Source organism: Ovis aries, chromosome 20, assembly GCF_016772045.2.
Source record: "Ovis aries strain OAR_USU_Benz2616 breed Rambouillet chromosome 20, ARS-UI_Ramb_v3.0, whole genome shotgun sequence".
In the NCBI taxonomy this organism is placed as follows: Eukaryota; Metazoa; Chordata; class Mammalia; order Artiodactyla; family Bovidae; genus Ovis; species Ovis aries.
In genome coordinates this window covers 48,393,861-48,414,844 of record NC_056073.1, presented here as the reverse complement: position 1 = coordinate 48,414,844, position 20,984 = coordinate 48,393,861, and the positions used below count along the sequence as shown (strand labels likewise).

At 47.8% G+C, this 20,984-nt stretch overlaps 1 protein-coding gene across 9 annotated transcripts in view; it reads left to right on the top strand.

Moving 5' to 3' along the window:
- FARS2 (phenylalanyl-tRNA synthetase 2, mitochondrial) overlaps window positions 1–20,984 on the top strand; it is a 315,728-nt gene that overhangs the window by 161,153 nt on the left and 133,591 nt on the right. For all 9 annotated transcript variants that reach the window (XM_060403794.1, XM_027958611.3, XM_042237128.2 and 6 more), the window contains one exon: window positions 13,674–13,834. In XM_060403794.1, the coding sequence (XP_060259777.1) occupies window positions 13,674–13,834 (161 nt within the window). The remainder of the gene's footprint in view (window positions 1–13,673; window positions 13,835–20,984) is intronic.

Here is a 20,984-nt window from a genome sequence, read left to right as displayed (position 1 = left end):
ACCAAGGATATAAAATGTTCACTCAGGAACCCAGAATTTAAACGTGCAACTCTGATTTCATCGGTACATGTACTACTCTGAATCAGTTTAATTCAGCGAAGATTTGACTGTCTGCTGTTGTGCATAAGCATTTTGCCAGGTGCCTGGCATATGAAGATGAGGAGGTCTGGTAGGCTTTTGTTCTGGGGTAACCAGTACTCTAGCGTTGGAGACAGGTGTGCACAGATAAGTTCAGTGTGCTCTGGGAAGTGGGATGGTGGCTAACCCAACAGTTAATGGAATGTGACTCTGTGCTTGGCATAGCTTGGGAGGTAGGCAGGGGCATCTGAGCTGATTCCCAGAAAATTAACATAGTAAGTTTGGAAGAGCATGGCACATGGGGAAAAGCATCAAGTGCTCTTGTTGGCCCTGGAGCTGTCCTGTCCAGCGCAGCAGCCCTGGCCACGTGTAGCTGGCATGCATGTGGAATGCAGTTCAAATGGAGAGTCCTGTAAGTGTGAAACATATACCAGAGTTTCAAATACTTAGTTCAAAAACGAATGTAACCTATCTCATGAATACTTTAAAAATTATTGATTACATGGTGCAATGAATATTTTAGATATAGTAGGTTAAGCATATTAATGAATTCCACCTCCTCCAGGCCTGCTGTGTTCAATGTGGCCACTAGGAAATTTAAACCGCCTGCACGGCCTGTGTTCTGTTTCTGTTGGACGAGGCTGTTCTAGGGCGTAGCTTGTGAAGGAAGACGTGGCCGGAGTTGCTGGGTCCCTTCACTGTCTACCTGAAAGTATCACAGCATTGTTAGTCAGCTGTATTCCAATACAAAATAAAAAGTTTAAAAGCAAATATCTAATAATGCAAAAAAAAAAAAATCACACAAGAAAGTGGATTACCAATATTGCAAACTGAGTCTAAAAGATTTCGCTTTGCTGTCTCTTAAATTCTTATCAAATACCTAGAATAAATAGACTTCTAACTTAAACCGTGTTGATTCCATTGTGAAGCGAGTATTTAGACGCATTAGCTTAAGCATATTAATATAGTTAGTGTCACCTGTGTTTCTCCCCCCCTTTCTTCAGTGTGGCGCTGGAACGTTCAGACCTCCCTGCATGGCCCACGGTCTGTTTCTATTGGATGAGGCTGTTCTGGGGCGGAGCCTGTGAAGGAGGGTGTGGCCAGAGTTGCTGATGGACTATGGGTTGGGAGACTGAGGGGTGGCTTGGGTGCTGCTCTCTAGTCAGCTTAGCCTTTATCTGTTTAAGCTGGACAGCTTTCCATGGCAGAGTCGTGGTCAGTCGTGTGTGCGTGTTAGTTACCCCAGGCTTTGTGGTTGATGGGGCCGCCCCGGTGGCTCAGCAGGAAAGAGTCCACCTGTCAGTGCAAGAGATGTGGCCTCAGTCCCTGGGTGGGGAAGATCCCTTGGAAGAGGGCACGGCCGCCCACTCCCGTGTTCTTGCCTGGAGAATCCCACGGGCTGCGGTCCACGGGGTCGCAGAGAGTCGGACACGACTGAGTGACTAGACAGCAACGAGTGGATGGTGCTGTGCCGGCTCTCAGCTGGAGGCTGGGTTCCTCGCCGGGTGGCGGGGGCTGCCATACCCAGAGGGCCAGAAGGGGCTGCATGCGGGCAGTGGCAATAATGATGGAGGTCAGCAGTTGGAGTTCGGAACAAGGAGTCGGGTGGGGGGACTGCTGGATCTCTGTCTTTGGAAGAGATCCGGCAGGAAGACCCCAACAGTGGTCACTCCAACAGGAAGCAAAACTGAATTTTTTGTGACTGGTGACGCGGTTGTATCACAGGCTGAAGCTTTCTGGTTTGGAGAAGCAGGCTCTGCACTGGGGAGGGGGACAGTGCGTGCAGGTTGACGTGATTGGCCGTGGTACGTTGGCAGGTGCTTGGGTTGATGGAGCTGCAGCTCCAGCAAGAGATCAGGGCTGGAGAGAGAGGCTTGGGAGTGCCCAGGTGGCAAGAAAACAGTGGGATTCTGTGTAGTTACCTGGAGGACTGGAGGGTGGGGAGGACGGGAGGCAGTGGTGGCCTCCGGAGCGCTGAAGGACGCCCCAGAGCCGGACCCCTGGACAGGCGGGGGCCTCGCCCTGGGTGGCCCCACCTCCAGAGCCGTGAGAAGGAGTTTTTAATGTCTCATAAACACTGGTCTCTGGTACTTTGTTATAGCAGCCTGAACTAAGTTCCAGGAGAGAGCTTTGACTTTGGCAGGTAGGGTTCCTCTCGGTGTTGGTTTTTGTGAAGGTTAGTCCTGATAGAACGGAGTGTGGAGGCCGCAGCGCCATTCATCTTGATCATACCGAGGTATTGACGGGAACTGAAGACTGGACTCTGTGAGTGTCAACTGCCCTTTCCAGAAGCTCGTCCAAAGGGAAGGGGTAACGTGCTAGACGCAGGGTTCGGAGAGTTTGAAGGGAGAGCTTTCAGCACGTGGATTGGTTGGAGAGAGGGGTGGTGGTTTTGGATGCTGTTTGCTGGGTGAAGCTTGGACGTGGAAATTTCTCCATGAGTCCTGTGCTCAAGGCCCAGGAAGGAGGTATATAGTAAGGGGGCCGCTGTGTATTCCCTTTTTCTCTGCTGTACTCTCAAAGACCACATGACTCTCTGAGCCTGGTCCCCTATGCCATTTTAAAAAATAACCAAATGGAATAGGGGTCCGCCTGTGTTCTCAGGTTTAGCTGACCCCCCCGTGGGGTTTGTGCCGTTGCGTCTCGCTGGATGGATCTGGCGTGGTCTCCACCCTGAGCTCCTTTGAGAAAGTGGATGATTTGCCTGTTCATCATTTTCCCGTGTTGCTTCGAATAAGCCAGTGAGATCAGAAGAGTGAATTCAAGCTCAGACACTGGAACCGTCATCCAGGTGACTCTTAAAACTCAGCTTTGCTTCCTGTTGGAGTGACCACTGTTGGGGCCGTCCTGCCAGAGTCCTGGCCAGCTCCCCACGACGCCCGGCTGCTAGCAGTTTTGGGAGGAGGTAGCGACAGTTCCTCTTGACGAAAGACAGAGATGTGCTCGATGACCCTGCCGCCCCCAAGGGTGAGCGGAATCTGAGGATGCTCAAGTTGGTTCAGAGAGGAAGCCGCCTGCTACGGTGCTGCTGCTGGCGGCGGTGTCTGTAAGAAGGTCTTTGTTGGGGTTTGTAAGGCCTGAATGCACGCATTGCAGGCGAGCCGTGGCAGCCTCCCGTGTCCAGAGAGTCACGCTTCCCTCGGCTCTGGCTCCTGCTGGGGACAGCCAGGTCCAGCTCAAAGCTGCCCCGTTATAGCAGTACTTGTGTCTCTTGCCTCTAGACCAAATCACACAGTCCCTTCTCTGTGTTTGGCAGCGGGTGACGGATGTGACCAGTTCTGCCCCTGTCCTTGAAGGGCACATTTTGAAAATTATTATTAAGAAAACTTTCAAGCGTTCTGCAGAGCCCAGAGAATAATACAGTAGGTTCTCTGTTCACAACACCAGCTCATGAAATGACATGGGAGAGAGGCCCGGCGGCCTGGAGGCGGGGGTGACCCTGTGCCTGCCCGCCTTCTTGTCCACGGCTCTGATTGTTGGGCCACAGCATCTGCCAGTTGGACGAGTGAGAAATGGTGAAGCCGTGCTTTTTCGAATTATCGCTGGAGTTCCTGGGAAAAGACAACACGAAGAGGACAAGTTTGCAAAGAAATAGAGCTCCCCAAGGAAGTAAATTATCGATTAAAAATTCATGACAAATGTATTAAAGCTGAAAATGAGAAAGTATTGACGGATACATATGTTAGTGACCCAGAATATTTTGATTGTCCTGTTGGATTTTGATTGGCCGCTGAATGATGGATTTGGCCGCTGCCCCCAAGGGAGGCAGGGTGGGCTTACGTCTGACAGATGCTGTTTACCAGCCAGAGTGATGGCCACACACCTGCTTCTCTCCGGATAGAATCACATCAGATGCAAGCTCAGGTTCTTAAAGGCTTTACTTAAAAAAACAAAAGCAAACATATTCTTAGGAGTTCTTAGAAATCCTTTCTTTCCCTTTGTAATTTTTTTTTTTTTTCCCATGTAGGATCTCAGTTCTCTGACCAGGGTCTTTGGTTCTCCATCCTCTCTGGGTCACCTGTTTTAGTGCTAAGTTCCTTAGACTTTCAAGGGTTGTTTTTGTTTTTGTTTTGTCTTACATTTTAGCAATTTCTTATTTACTGAACAATTAGACAGTTTGCTCAGTTGCTCAGTCATATCTGACTCGGCAGCCCCATGGACGTAGCCCTCCAGGCTCCTTTTGTCCATGGGATTCTGCAGCAAAAATATTGGAGTGGGGTGCCATTCCCTTCTCCAGGGGAATCTTCCCAACCCAGGGAATGAGCCTGTGTCTCTTACGTCTCCTGCACTGGCAGGCGGGTTCTTTACCAGTGAGCCACCAGGGAAGCCCTTGCCCAGTGAAGGAACACCGTTTTCTTAGTAACAGTTTATGAGTAGTGGGCTCTCTATAAATCTCCTCCAGCGTTTATTTGGAATGTCTATACTGAGCCAGCAAAATCATTCTTGTAGGACAAGGAAAAGTGGCGTCGATCCCCAGAATTTGGTGCCGCTCAGAGTTTATGTTGCTCTGCAGTGAATCCAGAGCCCTCTCACATCGGAAAGTCAGGGCTGATTAATTGTCAGAATAGACTGGGGCTGTGCTGAGCTAACAGAGGCCCTCCTGAAATCTTAGTGGTTTAATCCACTGAAAACGTCTCTGCCGGAGAGAGACCTCTGTGGAGTCCTCTGTCCACAGCAATGCCATTTGGAACGTGTGGTCCCCCGGGCCCCCGCAGCAGAGGAGGACAGAGCTGGAGGGTCTCCAAGGAGTTGGGGGGATCTCGCTTCCGCCCACTTTGGTTCCAGGGGTCGGAGCTCGGTCACGTGGCCCCCAGGCTCTGCTGGCAGGTCCAGGGTGCAGAGGATGACGCAGGGCTTGATTTCCACATAGCATTTCCCCCGCGGACACCCTTCTTACTGGCCTGGATGTGACTGGCCAGTTTGTTGATGAAAGGGACGGTCTGTGTCATCCTTGCGACTACCGATTTGGTCTGGTTCGCACATTATGTCACAAAGCTTCCATGTGCTTACACCCGTGGGACTGTGTTTTTAGCTTTGCCAACCGATAGCTTATTTTTATCCAGCTCTGTTCCCATGTCCCTTTAAGTTCCCCCTCCATCTGCTTTTATCTCTCAGATTTTGTAGCCAAATGGCTAAAAATGCGTCGGATCCCTTGGGAAGAAGGGAGACATTGGGCACATTTAATTCCCATGCTCCTATTTCCTTGTTCTAGTCCCCATCATCTCTTTCATTCGGTTTAATATTATATGCCACTCTCTTTGGGGTCCAGAATAAAATATTTGAATATTTCAACTATTTCTGCGTTACCTAGAGGCAGAGAAGGCAAGAGCGAGTCTGGGGGGTTGGGAGGCAGAGAGCCGCGGGAGGCCGTCTGCCTGAGGGGAAGAAGAGGGAAGGACAGTGAACCGCCTGTAACCCTGAACCAGCTTTGCTCTCACACCGCTGCCTTCAGCAGGCTCTGTCTAATCTTCCTGCTCGTCCAGGGTGAGGTCTCAAGCAGATCTCAGCCTTTTTGGTCATGTTCAAGGGCAGTCCAGTCCGATAGCGCAGCTTCCGTCTTCCGTCCAGCTTAACGCTGCTTCCCTCCCTGGGCTCATAACGGGGTGCAGGGGTGGGAGCTGGAAGTGGGGTGAGGTGGGAGGGAGCAGGGGAGGAGAGTGCTGAGCGGGGAAGCGAGGCGAGGCCGGGAGAGGGCTTCTGTCGCCGGAGAGCTGGAGCGCGGCGGTGGTGGCTTCCGGGAGTGGCCAGTGTCCAAATGCTGACTTTTTTTTCCTCAGAGGACTAAGATCCTGCTAGCTGCATGGCCAAAAAGAAAAAAGAAACAGCTTGGCGTCGGCCTAGAGGTCCTAAAGGCAACTGAACTGTGTGTTCGGGCCTGCCTTAAAAGCTGACTCTTCCTGGGTGTAGGTGGTCACTAAAGAGATGGTCTCCCGCCATGGAGCCCACAGGCACGCCACTCTATAAACTGTAGACTGTGGGAGCAAGCCAAGGAAGGAAATAGCATCTTTCTAAGATACTCTTATTGATTTGTTCTTTTTGAAAAGGTCAGAGACTATAGCAGTGAAACGACCCGATTAATGCTGCTGCTGCTAAGTTGCTTCAGTCGTGTCCGACTCTGTGCGACCTCATAGACAGCAGCCCACCAGGCTCCCCTGTCCCTGGGATTCTCCAGGCAAGAACCCTGGAGTAGGTTGCCATTTCCTTCTCCAATGCATGAGAGTGAAAGTGAAAATGAAGTCGCTCAGTCATATCCGACTCTTCACGACCCCATGGACTGCAGCCTCCCGGGCTCCTCTGTCCATGGGATTTTCCAGGCAAGCGTACTGGAGTGGGGTGCCATTGCCTTCTCCGACGCAATTAATATCTACCCAATCACAGCCAGTGATGAGCTCATCCAGCTCTCGTGTGTGGACAGGTGTGGACAGGTGCAGGACAGAGCGGATGTCAGGGACGAGAGTTTCCAGCCAGTCTCGGTGGAGGCAAAGAGGTGCTTCTCGGCTTTTCCTCCGGGGATGGAATCCTGTTTGATTTTTAGTTTGTTTTATATGTCATCTTTTAATTATGTTTCAGATAATGATGAAGAGAGACGCAGTTTGGTTATGAGAGTAAATCTTAAAAGGCTCAGTGGCTCCTTTATCTGCTGCCGAAAACAACTCCCACCAGGAAAGAGGGTTCCATTAATTGTCATTACCCGAGAATTATGGAATTAGAGCTGCTGGCGTTTCTTTTATCATTTGTATATTTAAGTGACAGTGGCATTACTTACTCTAAATTAAGTTCCTTTCACAGTTAAAAAATTATAACTGTGTGGCAAGAAATGGAGCGTATTGACTTTTATTTTGGAATGCCATCTTTCTAATGGAGGTGAAGGTGCATTTTTTCAGACTAGAAGGCAGGAAGGGTTATTCCTTGGCTTTGTAATAGAAGGGAATAGATAAGTGCATCCAAGTTAATTCTCCAGGAGTTTCAATGAGGGGATAGAACATTTAAAGGGCTTCCTGGGTGGCTCAGTGATAAAGAACCCGCCTGCAGTGCGGGAGACGTGGATTCAGTCCCTGGGTTGGGAAGATCCTCTGGAGAAGGGCATGGCAACCCCCTCCAGTATTACCGCCTGGAGAATCCCATAGACAGAGGAGCCTGGGGGGGAACTACAGCCCCTGGGGTCACAGCTTGGACACGACTGATGGGGCTTAGCATGCGCACCACGCTCAGAAGGAAGAGAACACTCCCACGGGGCTGCCCCCTGGCAGCCGGGCCTGGGCTGGGTTACTCTCACCACTTGGAGCCGCCCCGTGTGTCTGACTCATGGTCAGTGGAGTCAGAGCCACAAGGCCCGTGGGATCTGTGGGCAGGCCGGCGCTGGCCCGCCATCCAAGGCCTGTCCCCAAGGCCGCCTCCCTCCCATCATTTGGGCTCCCGGGAGTTACATTCCCCGTTTCTGCTCCGTCCTTCCTGAAAGACATCTCAGTTCTAGGTGACTTGTTGTCTGTGGCCCAGCTTTGATGGCTCTTGTTAATAAGGCACCTTAACGATATCTGTGAAGTAGGTAGAAGCGTGTCCCAGCACTGACCGTTCTGCATAGAGCTTGACAGGCTTCCTTGAGTACCTGTTATGGATGTGGGTCCATCACATTCTGAAACTTGGTGTATGAAGAATCCCCATTTAGTTGAAAGTGATTGTAATTGATGATCATCTTAGTGCTTGTAAAATGTGATTCGGTTTTTAAAAAGTCTCCCATACAAATTTTGGAATTATATTGTTACCTGAAGTTCTGTGTGTAATTCAGGCAATTCAAAACAGAATAACAACAATCAAAGGAAAGCAACTTCTGTCTCAAAAATGGAAAATGAGCAAAGCTAGTAATGTTAACAGGGCCAGTTTTTGCTCACTGAAAGTCTTTGTTGGCTGCACAGAAGTACTTAATTCTCCTGAGTTCTAGGACCTTAGATTGAGATGGGAGAGAAAGGGTTAAAGGATAAAATCGCTATATTTTGGTGGCCAGTCAAAGGGAGATATAGGAGGTAGGATGTGAGTCCTCAGTTGATTATACTCCAGTCAACATATTTAGATTTTTGTTGCTATTGTTTAGTCCCTAAGTTGAGTCCAGCTCTGTGTGTCCCTGTGGACTGCAGCAGGCCAAGCTGCTCTGTCCTCTGCCACCTCTCAGAGTTTGCTCAAACTCCCGTCAGCTGAGTCGGTGATGCCGTCCAACCATCTCACCCTATGTCCCCCTCTTCTCTTCCTGCCCTCGGTCTTTCCCAGCATCAGGGTCTTTTCCAATGAGTCGGCTCTTCACATCAGGTGGCCAGAGTATTAGAGCTTTCTTTAGTTTTTAACTCTTCGTAAACCCTAAGCAAGGCAAGACTGTTCCCTTTATGTTTTCAAAAGGCTCTAGACCACCCGGTACTGTCGTCAGCCTGGTCAGCTCGGCTCCGTTTCACGTTTCTGCTGCCGTGTGTTTCCCCCTTGCTGGAAGGAGGTGGAGTTTTAGGACTTAGGTCCCTGAAGGAAACTGGCGATGTGATGAGGAGCGTTCTGGCTGGACACAACCCTGGGGCGTTGGTTCAGGCGCTGCCAGTCAGCATTTGCGCCAAAAATGGCTAATGAGAACTAACGGGCCCCTCTGTGCACACAGCTCAGGGACCGCGACTCCATGCTCCGTGGTGACCGAAACGGGAAGGAAGTCCCAAAGCAGGAGGGGGTGTGTGTGTGCATGCAGCCGACTCACTTTGCTGTTCAGCAGAAACTAACTCAACATGGTAAAGCAGCTGTAGTTGAATAAAAACTTCCTTTAAAAATGACCCATTAAAAAAAAAAGAACGACAACAGAAAAAAGGTTCCATTACAATGTTGATTAGAATCCAGCCCAGCTCAGACCGTATGAAGGAGCAGGGTTTTCATGGCCTGTAGAGGCTAGACACAGTCTGTTCCCGTCCGTGGTAAAGTTCTCTTCAAAGAGGTCTGCCTTTGGACCCTGTGAAGGGCTTGTCGACCGAAGCCTGCGGAGCCAAGGCTGAATACAACTCGAGAAAGCTTTCAGGCAGGGGAGCAATCTCTGGGCTCAGCTCGAAAAGTCAATCATCCAGTGACAGGCTCTGCGGAAGCGGCTCAAGGATTTTAGTGGGAACGCGGGGATCAAGGACTCAGCCGTGACGGGAGGAAAGAAACCAGAATTTACGCAGCTGCACTGGCCCTCCCAGGCCTGCCTGTGGACGCGTGGGTCGCACTGGGATGCTGTGGGCTTTTGTCCCTGTGTGGCTGTCTTCACAGCCAACGGTCAAGGGCAGTGGAGGCTTTTTGTCCCCAGCGGCTACTCCACACGAGCCCCGTCAGCTCACACTGCAGGCCCCGTGCGTACTGGTCAGGACCACGGTGAAAGGCACGCTCAGAGTGACGAAAAGCCTTCCGAAAAGCCTGCTGATAGAGTTAAGCAACTACTTACGCAAATCATTTTAGTAGCTTTCATGGGATAATGACTGAGTCCATCAGGAAACTAGCAGTTACAAAGCAGAAAGCACACAGACGTAAGCACGAGGGGAACGGAACTCTCTTGTGTTTTGAAATACTTTGAACAGAGCCTCTAGAAGTTAATGTTTCATTGGAAGTAAAAAAAAAAAAAAATAAAAGATAGATTTGAGTCCCAGTGTCTGTGATCTTGCTAAAGTGGTGTTTATTTTTTAAACATAGCTAAGAATACCAGTCTGACATCCCCTGTAGGGTCGTTGTGAGGATCAGAGTCAAGATAATTGAGGTGAAGTGCTTTGTAACTGGTAAAGTTCTATAAAATATGAATACTAACTGCTAGGTTGTTTCAGCGTTTCTTGTCACAGTTATTTTGGGGAAGTGTCAGTTCATTGAGCCAAAGAATTCCTAGAAATCAGCCCCTATTGACAGGGAAGTACTTAAAATAATTATTTTTCTAGTATGTAATGGTTAAAAGTTTTAATTTGACCCTGAGCTTTGCCAGGTGGCTCAGATGATAAAGAATCTGCCTGCAGTGCAGGAGACCTGGGTTCGATCCCTGAGATTCCCTGGAGGAGGGCATGGCAACCCACTGCAGTGTTCCTGCCTGTAGAATCCCATGGACAGAGGAGCCTGGCGGGCTGCAGTCCATGGGGTCACAGAGAGTCAGACATGACGGAGCGACCAACACAGTTCTCACTTTCGCAGCAGAACAGCCTATGAGAGGAAACGTGGGGTGCAGGGTTCAGTCGCTGGGGAAGAAAGTGAGATGGGAGGAGGGGGGATTGGAGCAGAAACAGCTCAGATGCTGGGTCTCCGAAGCTGCTGCCCAGGCCTGCCGCTGGCCTGTCTGGACCAGGCCCGGTGATGGTGAAGAAGGCAGGGGGAGGGGACAGGGCATTCCGTTATCCCTTCTTTAGTGTCCTAGTTCACTTCTTTCTGAGGTGTCTTTTCAGAAATAGCATCTCGCATATCGCCCCATACTGTGGTAGATAAACCCTCTCACGGATTTAAATTTAAAGTCACTGCCTGTATCAAAAACTTCAATTTTAAGTATGAAATTCTTCCTAATATGACCTGTTTAAATGAAGTCAATAAGTTAAAAAGTGGAGAGATCTCTGAGCCCCGCCTTCCTATTGCTCATTCCCTTCCTCTCCGTGTGTGAGCCCTTGTACACGCGCGCGCGGGAAGCTGGTCCAGCCCCTCCAGGGGTGTCAGGGATGGAAGCCAGCCCGATCCCCAGCCCGTGGATCAGACGCTGCCCACAGAGTCTGACAGCAAGCAGTAAATGCACAAATGTGAAAAGTTGTGGAGCCTTAGAAGGTGGTGTTCTCTGAAGAAAACAGAGCAGAGTAAGGGGATTCGTTGCTGAAAATCCTCCTAAGAAGGCCAGCTTCTGTATAAAACAGAAATCGTATGAGATAAGAGTCCAGAGATGGGAAGTTCAAAGGCAGGAAGAAGAGAAGGAGGAGGAGGAGGAGGAGGAGGAGGACACCTAACTGCCTCCCATCTGGAGCGTTTTGTTTAACTGAGGGTGCTTCTTTCCAGTCAGTTTTCTGTTCCAGAGATTCTCATTTACTGGAACCCTCCAGTTCTGGAATGTAGGAAAAAAGGGAAAAAAAAAAAAAAATGCTGCCTTAAAACCCTGTCAACCCAGGAGTACCTGGCAACAAATCACTGCCGAGGAGTGCCAAAGGCCTGAGAGTTAGACCTGCCCGGATGATGGTACCTCCGAGTGTCTGGTTAGTTACGGCTCACTCTCTTCCATAAAGCATTTGAGGTGCCGTATAGAAGTATGTACAGGAGGATAGAATAAGTAGTTCAGATAATCAGGACGAAGAGGATGTAAGGATAAGAAAATAGAGCTGGGACAAGAGAGACGCACAGAGCCGCGCTACCATTCTCAAGAGGTGACCCGTAAGGATGGCTGTGCGCTTCCACGGGGCGGAGCGAGGAGTGAGTGAGGATCAGTTATGTAAAGTCGAGATACCCTCACACTGAAAACGGTCCAGTTGTTCAGAGAAGAAAAGAAGCTTTGCCTGTTCCCATTTTCTTAGACCTGAGATCAGTGTATTTCACGGAGACTCGTAGGGACGAATCAGTGGCCTAGTGACCAACTCTCTGGACAGGGAGCTCCTGGCACCTTCCGCACGTGATGGGCCAGACAGCTCCGTGGTGGTGGTGTACTTGCTCAGTCATGTCCAACTCTTGCGACCCGGTGGACTGCAGCCCGCCAGGCGCCTCTGTCCAGGGGATTCCCCAGGCAAGAATCCTGGAGTGGGTTGCCATTTTGCAGGGGTGCAATTCAGAAGAGGCAGATCTCAATGGGACCAAAGCAAAGTGTTTCAAAAACAGAATTTGATGCAGCTCAGCCCATAGATCTTCCTTGCAACCCTTCCTGGTGACTGACCATCAGCAGCAGGCTTTGCAGTAAGATTGAGTGTGAGTCAGAGGTGCTGGGCAGTGGAAGAAGCTGGAGGCTGCTCCTCATGAGGGCCTCATCCTTGAGCGTCCGAGTACGAGGTGCTGCAGTTTCAGGGGCCGACGGTATGGCCTCTCGCTGGTGTGTCCTCCCTGGCAGCCAGGAGGCCCCGAGTCACACCCACCCTGAGTTTTTGTATATTGTGATCTTCCTAAATTCATCTCTTGGTTGCCTTTCAAAGATGATGCGGGCCTGCTCAGTCGCTTCAGTCGTGTCCGACTCTTTGCGACCCCATGGATTGTAGCCCACCAGGTTCCTCTGTCCATGGGATTCTCCAGGCAAGAATCCTGGAGTGGGCTATTGTGGCCTCCTCCAGGGCATCTTCCCGACCTAGGGATTGAACCTGCCTCTCTTAGGCCTCCTGTATTAACAGGTGGGTTCTTTACTACTAGCTCCACCTGGGAGGCCCCTGGTTCTTATAACCTCCCCAGAATAAACAGAAATTATTTCATTCAGCCATGAGAATTTTTATCCGGAATGTTTCTTCTCACGCATTATATAAAAGGCGTATATAAAAGTCTGTCCTGCATTCACCCAGTTGCTTCCCCTAAAAGGACAGATGGCTACTGCTTTTCTTTTTTTTCCTATCCATAATATTCCACTGTATGGATATAGTGGGGTTTATTCAACCCGCTTCCTATTCATGGACACTTGGGTTGTTTATTGTCTTGTTATAAACTGTGCTCCAGTAAGCAGCCTTATACATTCGTAACTTACTGTGGGTGGGAAGCTGCCTGGTAGTCAAAGCGGCAGTGTGTGTGTGACTCTGAGGATGCCGACAGGGTGCTGCTCCTTAGGTCTGGGGGTGAAAAGCCCACACGTGCGCCTGCTCTCAGCGTATGAAAGGTCGTGGTTTCCCTTGGCTTTGGTGTCAAGTATGTGATGAGATGTTTTTATTTTTGCAGGTCAGATAAGTAAAAAATAGTGATCTGGTGCACTTTTGTTTTTCTTCAGTAAACTTTTCATTTGCTTAAGAATCATTTTTTTCTCCCTTTTTGCGCACGTCTCCGTATTCTTTGCCTGTCTGAATAATGAGATTGCTTTTCTTTTTCTTAACCTACCGTTAGGGGCTGCGTGTCATTCTTATCTTGCTCTAGGAAAGTTTCAGCTGGTGAAGGTAATGAATGAAAGAAGCAAAGCTAAGAACTAAAAACTGCATGTTAAGCAGATTCAAACACGCTAAACCTACCGCTCTTTCAGCTGCAGGTGCTGGGCTCAGATGGTTGGTTTTATCTAAAATTTTTATAATAAAATATAAAGGATTTAATAATTAAGGAAAAAGTCTAACTCACAGAGCAACATTAATATTCCACCTATCTTTATTATTTTTTATTTGCAAAGACAGTTCAGAAACATGTTTTAAACATATTTAAAAACTATTAACCTTAACAATCTTTGAACATCACATTTTATTATTATTATTTTTTTACATCACAACCCTTATTTGTCCCTATATTGAAGAGTGGTATCATAGTTCATACCCATGTTCAGATAGGCATTTTTTATAAGCTGGTGATAAACATTCACTGTGTAAATGCACCTTGCCTCTGGTCGGCACCCGCTGAGGTCCTGTCCGGGTGTTAGGAGTGGGATGGACCTGTGGCCCCTCGTGCCCTTTAACCCTCTTTCTGGTCTCCCCTCCCCGCTGCAGCTGGAGCTCAGGACCGGATCGGCTGGGCCTTCGGGCTGGGGCTGGAGCGGGTGGCCATGATCCTCTACGACATCCCCGACATCCGCCTCTTCTGGAGCGAGGATGAGCGCTTCCTGAAGCAGTTCCGAGTGCAGGACATCAACCAGAAGGTGACGTTCCAGGTGAGTGACGGCGGGAGTCCCGTGAGCACGAGTAACAGGGTCACATGCTGTAAAGAGGATCAGTGATTTAAAGGCAATGTGGCCTTGCAGAGCGCTTTCAGTAGAGATTCATAAGCACACAGGAGATCCATGGACCTTCTAAAAGTATATACTGATAAAAGGAGATTTATCAAGCCTGTTAGTCTAAGCAGGGAACCAACTTTGGGCTTCTTTAATGTCTGTTCTTCATGAAATATCCATCTTTATCACTGATGATACTTTCACAGTTCAGTTTTTTGGTTTTTTTTTTTATGCTAATCTAGACACATTGACTTTCTTATGATTAGTGTTTGCAATGTGCATTTTTTTCATCATTTTATTTTCAGTTTCTGTCTTTATATTAAAAGCACGTCTCTTGTAAACAGCTGGGTCTTTTTGTAAACCTGCATTTAATTGGGGTGTTGACTCTTTGTTACACTCAATATATTACATGGGATATTCTTGGGGTTAATTTTTACTATATCTTTCATTCTCATCTATTTTCCTTTTCTGTTCTTTTTCTTTATTTGGAAATTGAGATTTTGTGCGGGGGGTTGTTTGTATTATATTTTATTACTCTATTGCTGTTTAGTTTCTCAATTTTATATTATTTTTAAGTGGTTATTCTAGATTACAGTATGCATAATTAATTCATCACACTTTACCATGAGTAACCAGGGTATTAAAACTCCATGAAACATTTAATGTTACAATACTGTAATTCTATTTACTCTTTCTTTCTCTTGTATTATTACTATCATATTTTATTCCTCTGTATATTATAATCCCACAATACATTGCTCTGTTTGCTTCGAATAGCCATTGTCCTTCAGAGGAAGTTAAGACTGCATCTTTCTTGATATTTGCCCATTCCTCGCTGCCCTTCATGGTTTTTCATAACCATTTTCTGTAAGTCTGAAGGACTTCCTTTACCGTTTCCCGTGGTGCAGCGTGAGTTTTCCCGGCTTCTGTTTGGAAATGCCTCTGTTTCGTCTTTGTTTTATATTAGTGATATTTTCCATGGACATAGGCGTCCAGGTTGCCAGTAATGGTGCATGCTTTATTTTTTCCTCTTAGTTCTTTAAAATGTGTCATTTCGTTGCCCCTGTCTTTTCACTTTGGGTTTTGGTGGGTTGACCTGTGTGTGACCTTCTGTCTATTATCTTCCTTGGGGCTTCAGTGTGTTGAATTAGTGCTTTTCAACCCTTTTTGAAAAGCCTCACATCTCTTCCAACAATTCTTTCTTTCTTGCTTTTCAGACTGTGACTACGTGTGTATCAGCGCATTTGGGTTTGTGCCACAGAACTCTGGTGCCCAGGGTGTGCTTTTTATTACTGACTTTTTTCCCCCACTGTGTGCTTTATCGTGGGGAGTTTTTCTCGTCTTTTCTTTGGGTTTCCTCGTCTTCTCTATTGTGTCCACGTAACCACTAAGCCCCTCCAGCGAGTTTTCATTCCAGCTTTGCACTCATCACTTCTCCGGTTTCTACTTGCATCCTTGCGACTGATGAGATGCTCCATCCCTTCATCCACTTTGTACAGTTTCCCTTAAGCTCTCTGGGCTGCTCGTGACCGTGACGCTTAAGTCTTGGTCTGTTATTTCCAGGCTCTCAGTGCTCTGTGCCCCTTTTAGTCTCCTTTCTTCTTAGTTATGGGTCACATTTTGCTGCTTCTTCACTCCTCTTAGTTGTTAAGTGTTGGCAACATGTATCCTCAGGAAGCCTTACCCTCTCCTTGGGCAGGCAGCAAAGGCAGCGAAGCCGGGTCGCTTCGTCACAACCAGGAGTCGAACTGGATTTTGCGTCTCCTTAAGTTTGTGTAAGAAGCTTAACTTCTGGCGGAGGAGGGTGGGGCAGTTAGGATTTGATAGTGGAGACAGTAGGTCTCTGTAAAATGCCTTGTGAATTATAGATCACAGAGAGCTACTTCCTAATGACTCCCTTATAATTAGTATCTATTGACTACATTGTGTCAGTTTCCCGTGGCTAATGTTACAAATTACCACAAAGCTAGCAGGTTCAACCCATATGTCTCTCTTACTTTAAAGCCCTGGAGGTCAGGAATTCACAGTCAGTCTGCAGGGCTCAGGCTCAGGGGCAGCGGGGCCGGCCCCGGGGGCTCCAGCAGAGACCCTCGCCTCCTCCTGCCTGGGTCAGCTTCCGGGCTGACTGCGGTCCTTGACCCCTGACTGCATCGCACCGCGTCCCCCCTTTCCTTCCCCGTGTGGCCGCTCTGCCTTCCCTCTGCGCATTTGTCTCTTGTCACAAGTCCCCTTGAGACGGGCTTATCTCCACCCACTAAGATGTTTTCTCCGTCACATCCGTGAAGCAGTCTCTGAGTGTCAGGTAACAGATCCACGGGCTCCTCGGATGAGGAAGTGGACATCTTTGGGGGCCGTTATTCAGCCCATCACATACACTTTGGTTTTTTTAAACAAAGCGTTCTTTGTTTGCTTGGCTGCGCCGGGCCTTAGTTGTGGCACGTGGGGTCTCCAGCTGTGGCGTGTGAACTCTAGCTCCCTGACCAGGGATTGAACCCGGGCCCCCCTCGCTCGGGAGCGCAGAGTATTAGCCACTGGGCTACCAGGGAAGTTCTGCATATACCTTTATCTGTTCCATTTCCATCACGGCAAATTGCTTGCTTCAGATAGGATAGAGGAGATTTTGTTGTTTGCTGTAAGTAATATGAAAGTGTGAGCAGTTTCTGACCATTTGTGTGGAGTGGTCGTGGGTCTATACATGAAGGAAACAGGGACTCCTCTGTCACTGACTGACGTTGGCCTGTCCGAGGAAGAACACGTAACATGATTACGAACGATGGTGAGGCTGAGCCTGAAGGCACGACGCGTTGGCCGCCGCCAGCCATTCAGTGACGGTGAGACGGTGGGTCTCCTGTCGCCCATCGTCTCTGAGGTCGGTCGTAGTTAGACTCCTGGGAAGCCGGCGGTCGGGCGGTGGTCTCCCTGGGGTACCAGGCATCAGCTGCAAGTGCTGCTCTGGGAGGACGGGGAGTTTCTTACGGCCAAGGTTGGCCGTTTCCCCTTAGTTTGTGTCTTCCCGCGGTCATGGTTCAGGGCCCTATAGTCTGCGCATTAACTTATTTAGTGCCTTATAACACCTGTCATTTGTTGGGTGCTGGGTACAAGTCATGGGACCAGATTGCCTGTATCATAGCTTTCATTCTTCACAGTCTGATGGGAGTGAAGTCTATTAACCCATTGTATGGACAATGAAACTTGAGCCTTGGAGCCAGCAAGGAACTCAGCCCCAAGAACTCTGCTAGCAAGTCACAGAGCTAGCATTTTCACTAAAGCCGACTCCAGGGAGCTCCCACCATTGAACTGGTAAAATCTTATTTCGTAGCTGAAGCACCACTCTGGAGTCAATGAGATGAAATGGACAGTTTCTGACTTCAAGCTGTTTTCAATCTAGAGAAGGAGACAGATTTATCAAGCGCTGGCTTCCCCCATGTCTCAGTGATAAAGAATCCACCTGCAGTGCAGAAGACACGGGTTCCACCCCTGGGTTGGAGAGATCCCCTAGAGAAGGAAATGGCAATTCATTCCAGTATTCTTGCCGGGGAAATCCCATGGACAGAGGAGACTGGCGGGCTACCGTCCATGGGGTCGCAAAAGAATCGGACATGACTGAGCGACTGAACAACAAAATTTTAAATAACATGAAGTGCAGTGCAGGGCTGCACACAGCTGAATGTAGAGTCTTGCTAATACTGACCAGTGTGTGCGGGGATCAAAATTTTCATCTTTTTTTAATCCTATTTTGCTAGTTAATTCTCAGAATCCGTCCATGTCTCTCCAGAATTATATCAGGACTTGAGCCTGCGATTACTTGCTAATCTCTGGGACTTGGAATAGTTCCTAGATCCGGTTTCCGTGTCATTACCGTAAATGTTGTCTGGTAGAGACTCAGTGCAGGATTATTCGGTGTTTCCTCACTCTCTTCCCAGGTGAATCCAGCTGCGAGAATCCCATCAGCTTCATTGTGTTGCGGTGAAATTAGTGGACCTCATTTTTCTTCCCACTGTTTCCCTGTGCAATTTTTTCCATCTTGCCAAAAAAAAAAAAAAGCACATAAACATTTTTCTTCTGCAGGAAGGAGGATGTTTATCCTAGAAGAAAGTCATAGAAAATCAGAGGCGCTGGGGGAGATGACCAGCCACAGGACTGTTTGTCTATGCCCTGTAGGCACTGTTGACGGTCAGGCATGGGGAGATGCAGGGAGCAGGAAGATGGACCCATTTGCCATGGGAACCGTCCTGGTGCATTTATGTAAAGCCTTCATCCCAGTGAGCATCTCGTCCCTGTTCACTGGTACTCCTATTGTGCCGACCTCCACAGCCACTGGACGAAGCGGCCACGGTCACCCCGTGACTCCTGGCCCTTCCTTCCCATAGTTTCCATCTCCACCTTGCTTTGCCCGCCTTGCGATGTGAGGATGTTTCACGGACCCTCGGTCTGTTGAGTCCTGTTGGATTGTGACCCCGTGTCTGTCCCGGGGCCTCTGTCGCCAGCGGCTTGTAGATTTCTGACTGCTTTTCATCTTTGTGAAAGCAAAGCAAAGAGCAGCCACCACACATTTCTTCCTTATTTAACATGCTTTTAAAACAGTAAGAGAGGTCCTCAGATCCTCTGGTATAGATTGGACAGTTATGTTGTGTGACCTTATATGTACACACGTTCAGCATCCTCGTTACAACTTTCTGGCCTTTAACCCAGTGAAGATGTGCAACAGCTTCCTGTTTGTCGACAGCGCTGGGTACGTGCATGCTCAGTCGCGCCGACTCTGTGTGACCACATGGACTGCAGCCCGCCAGGCTCCTCTGTCCTTGGGATTTTCCAGGGAAGAATACCGGAGTGGGCTGTCATTTCCTCCTCCAGGGACTATCTTCCTGACCCAGGGATCAAACTTGCCTCTTTTGAATCTCTTGCATTGCAGGCAGATTCTTTACCACTCAAACCACTGGGGAATCCAAATTAAGGGGGGGTCTCAGTCTTACCTTAAGCATGGATTGTAGCCCACCAAGGCAAGAATATTGGAGTGGGTTGCCATTTGCTTCTCTGGGGCATCTTCCTGACCCAGGGCTCAAGCCTGGGTCTTCTGCACTATAGTCAGACTCTGTCATCTGAGCCCCCTGGAAAGCATAATGCCCCCCTTGCCTGGACCTGGCTGTGCCTGTTTTCCCACGTCAGTGGCATGGGAGGCGTGGACAGGATATGTTATAGGATGAGATTTTCTCTGTTTGAAACAGTGTAGAAATCCGGGTCCCCTGGGCACGTGCACTGAGTTAACTTACAGTAGCCAAAGGGAAAAGGCTGGACTGCTGACCTCAAAGGGCTCAGCCTGGGATGAGCCTCTGGGAATGATCATCGGAATACCAGAGCCAGTTCAGGTGGGAAGTTCAAGGTTTTTATTAATGTTCTGGGGGCCGAATAAAGCCGAAGTAATTTACCTTGCTAAGTTATTAGTCATGAAAGGTAAGCGTATTGTTGTGAGTGTCTAATTTGCCTCGTCCTGAATGAAAGGAGAAACAAAACTCCTCACAGTTTCAGTTAGTGGTGAGCTGAACCGAGTAACTGAAAAAGTCCGTTATTCAGAGGATGAGGGAAGCATTTGGGTTCATCTGTAACTTAAAGTCAGCCTGTATTTAGACTGAGAAATGAGAATTACTTTGTGATTCCATTATCACACAGCTTTTCTTTTTTTTTCCCAACCGTGCACTTCGGTTGGTGTTTTGTATGTATAATCTTGTGATCTTGAAGATGAAGAATGGTTAATGTGAGCATTCATTTATATCGTGGATAGCTTAATTATTCCTTCTATCATTGGCTGAGTAATGAATCAAATGTTTTCTTTCCATTTGAGGAAAGAATTTATTTTCTCAAGGGCCTCCCTGTGAGATTTATAAATTACAATCAAGAGACTGTAATTCATGACCAAGGATAGTGGATTATAAATAGATGACCCTTGTAGAGCCTGTTCAGCAGAGTGTGAACTCCTGTTTAATCAGTGGATGAAGACCAAACAGCTATGGTATATTTATCTGTATTCATTTTTAAAATTATGAAATCTTGTAAACATACAAACATTTGGTTTTCTGATTTGACTTTTTAATAACATAGAACTGTGTACCCTCCACCCAGCAAATATGCTGGGATTTACCACAGATCCTTGTAAAGAAGAAAAGCATTCGAAATGCATTTGACACACCCATGCCTCCCTGATGGACCCCTCTTCCTGCTTTCTTCCCCAGAGGTGCCCTCTGACGTTGGTTTGATGTTTGCCATCCTCGGGTTATTATTGCAGTTTGCATATATCAAAACAAAACAAAACAAAACGAAACACCACTGTAGGATTGCTTCAAAACGACACTGGAGAGCCGCAGTGGCTAAAAAGTAGGGATTCACTTTGCTGTGAATTTCACCTGGAAATAATGCAACACTGTAAGTCGAGTGTTCTTTTATAGAAAATTTAAAAATTAAATTTTAAGTAGAGAAGTAGAAATTCAGGGAGATTTAACGAGGAATTTGATGAGCATATTCTACAATGTGTATTGGAAGGCAGAGAATCCAAAACAGCCAAACAACTAAGCTGAAGGACTTGCTTCTCTGATGTCAGGTCTTTTTTACAGTAATTGTAAGCGTGTGGACCCAAGGCAAGGCAAACACAGAGGCCTGTGAAAGGCAGTCAGGAGCCCAGAAACACAGCTTTGTATTATTTCTGGCCTCCTGACACGATCTGCACTATAGAACCTGCAGGAGGAGGCGACGTCTGTGCAAACCAAGCACGGATAATTGAGAATCCATATGGGAAAAAAAATGAAACTCGACCCCAGACTCCTAATTATTCAAAAACAAATTGCAGGGGTTTGCAGATCTAAGTGGAAAAGGCAATTTATCTGCTACTGACTTTGAAAAAGTCACTTTGCCGTGAATGATCCTTTGATTCTTATTGGAGTAGATTGAATTGGGGAGATTGAACCAAATGAACTGTGGTGATGTAAAATTAAAGCCTAATTAAATGTCTGATCTTGAAAGTTTGTGAATAAGTATTTATTTAAAGTGGTTGCCATAGGTTTTTTTTTGTAAAGCCTTTAAAAAAAATCAAATTAGGGAT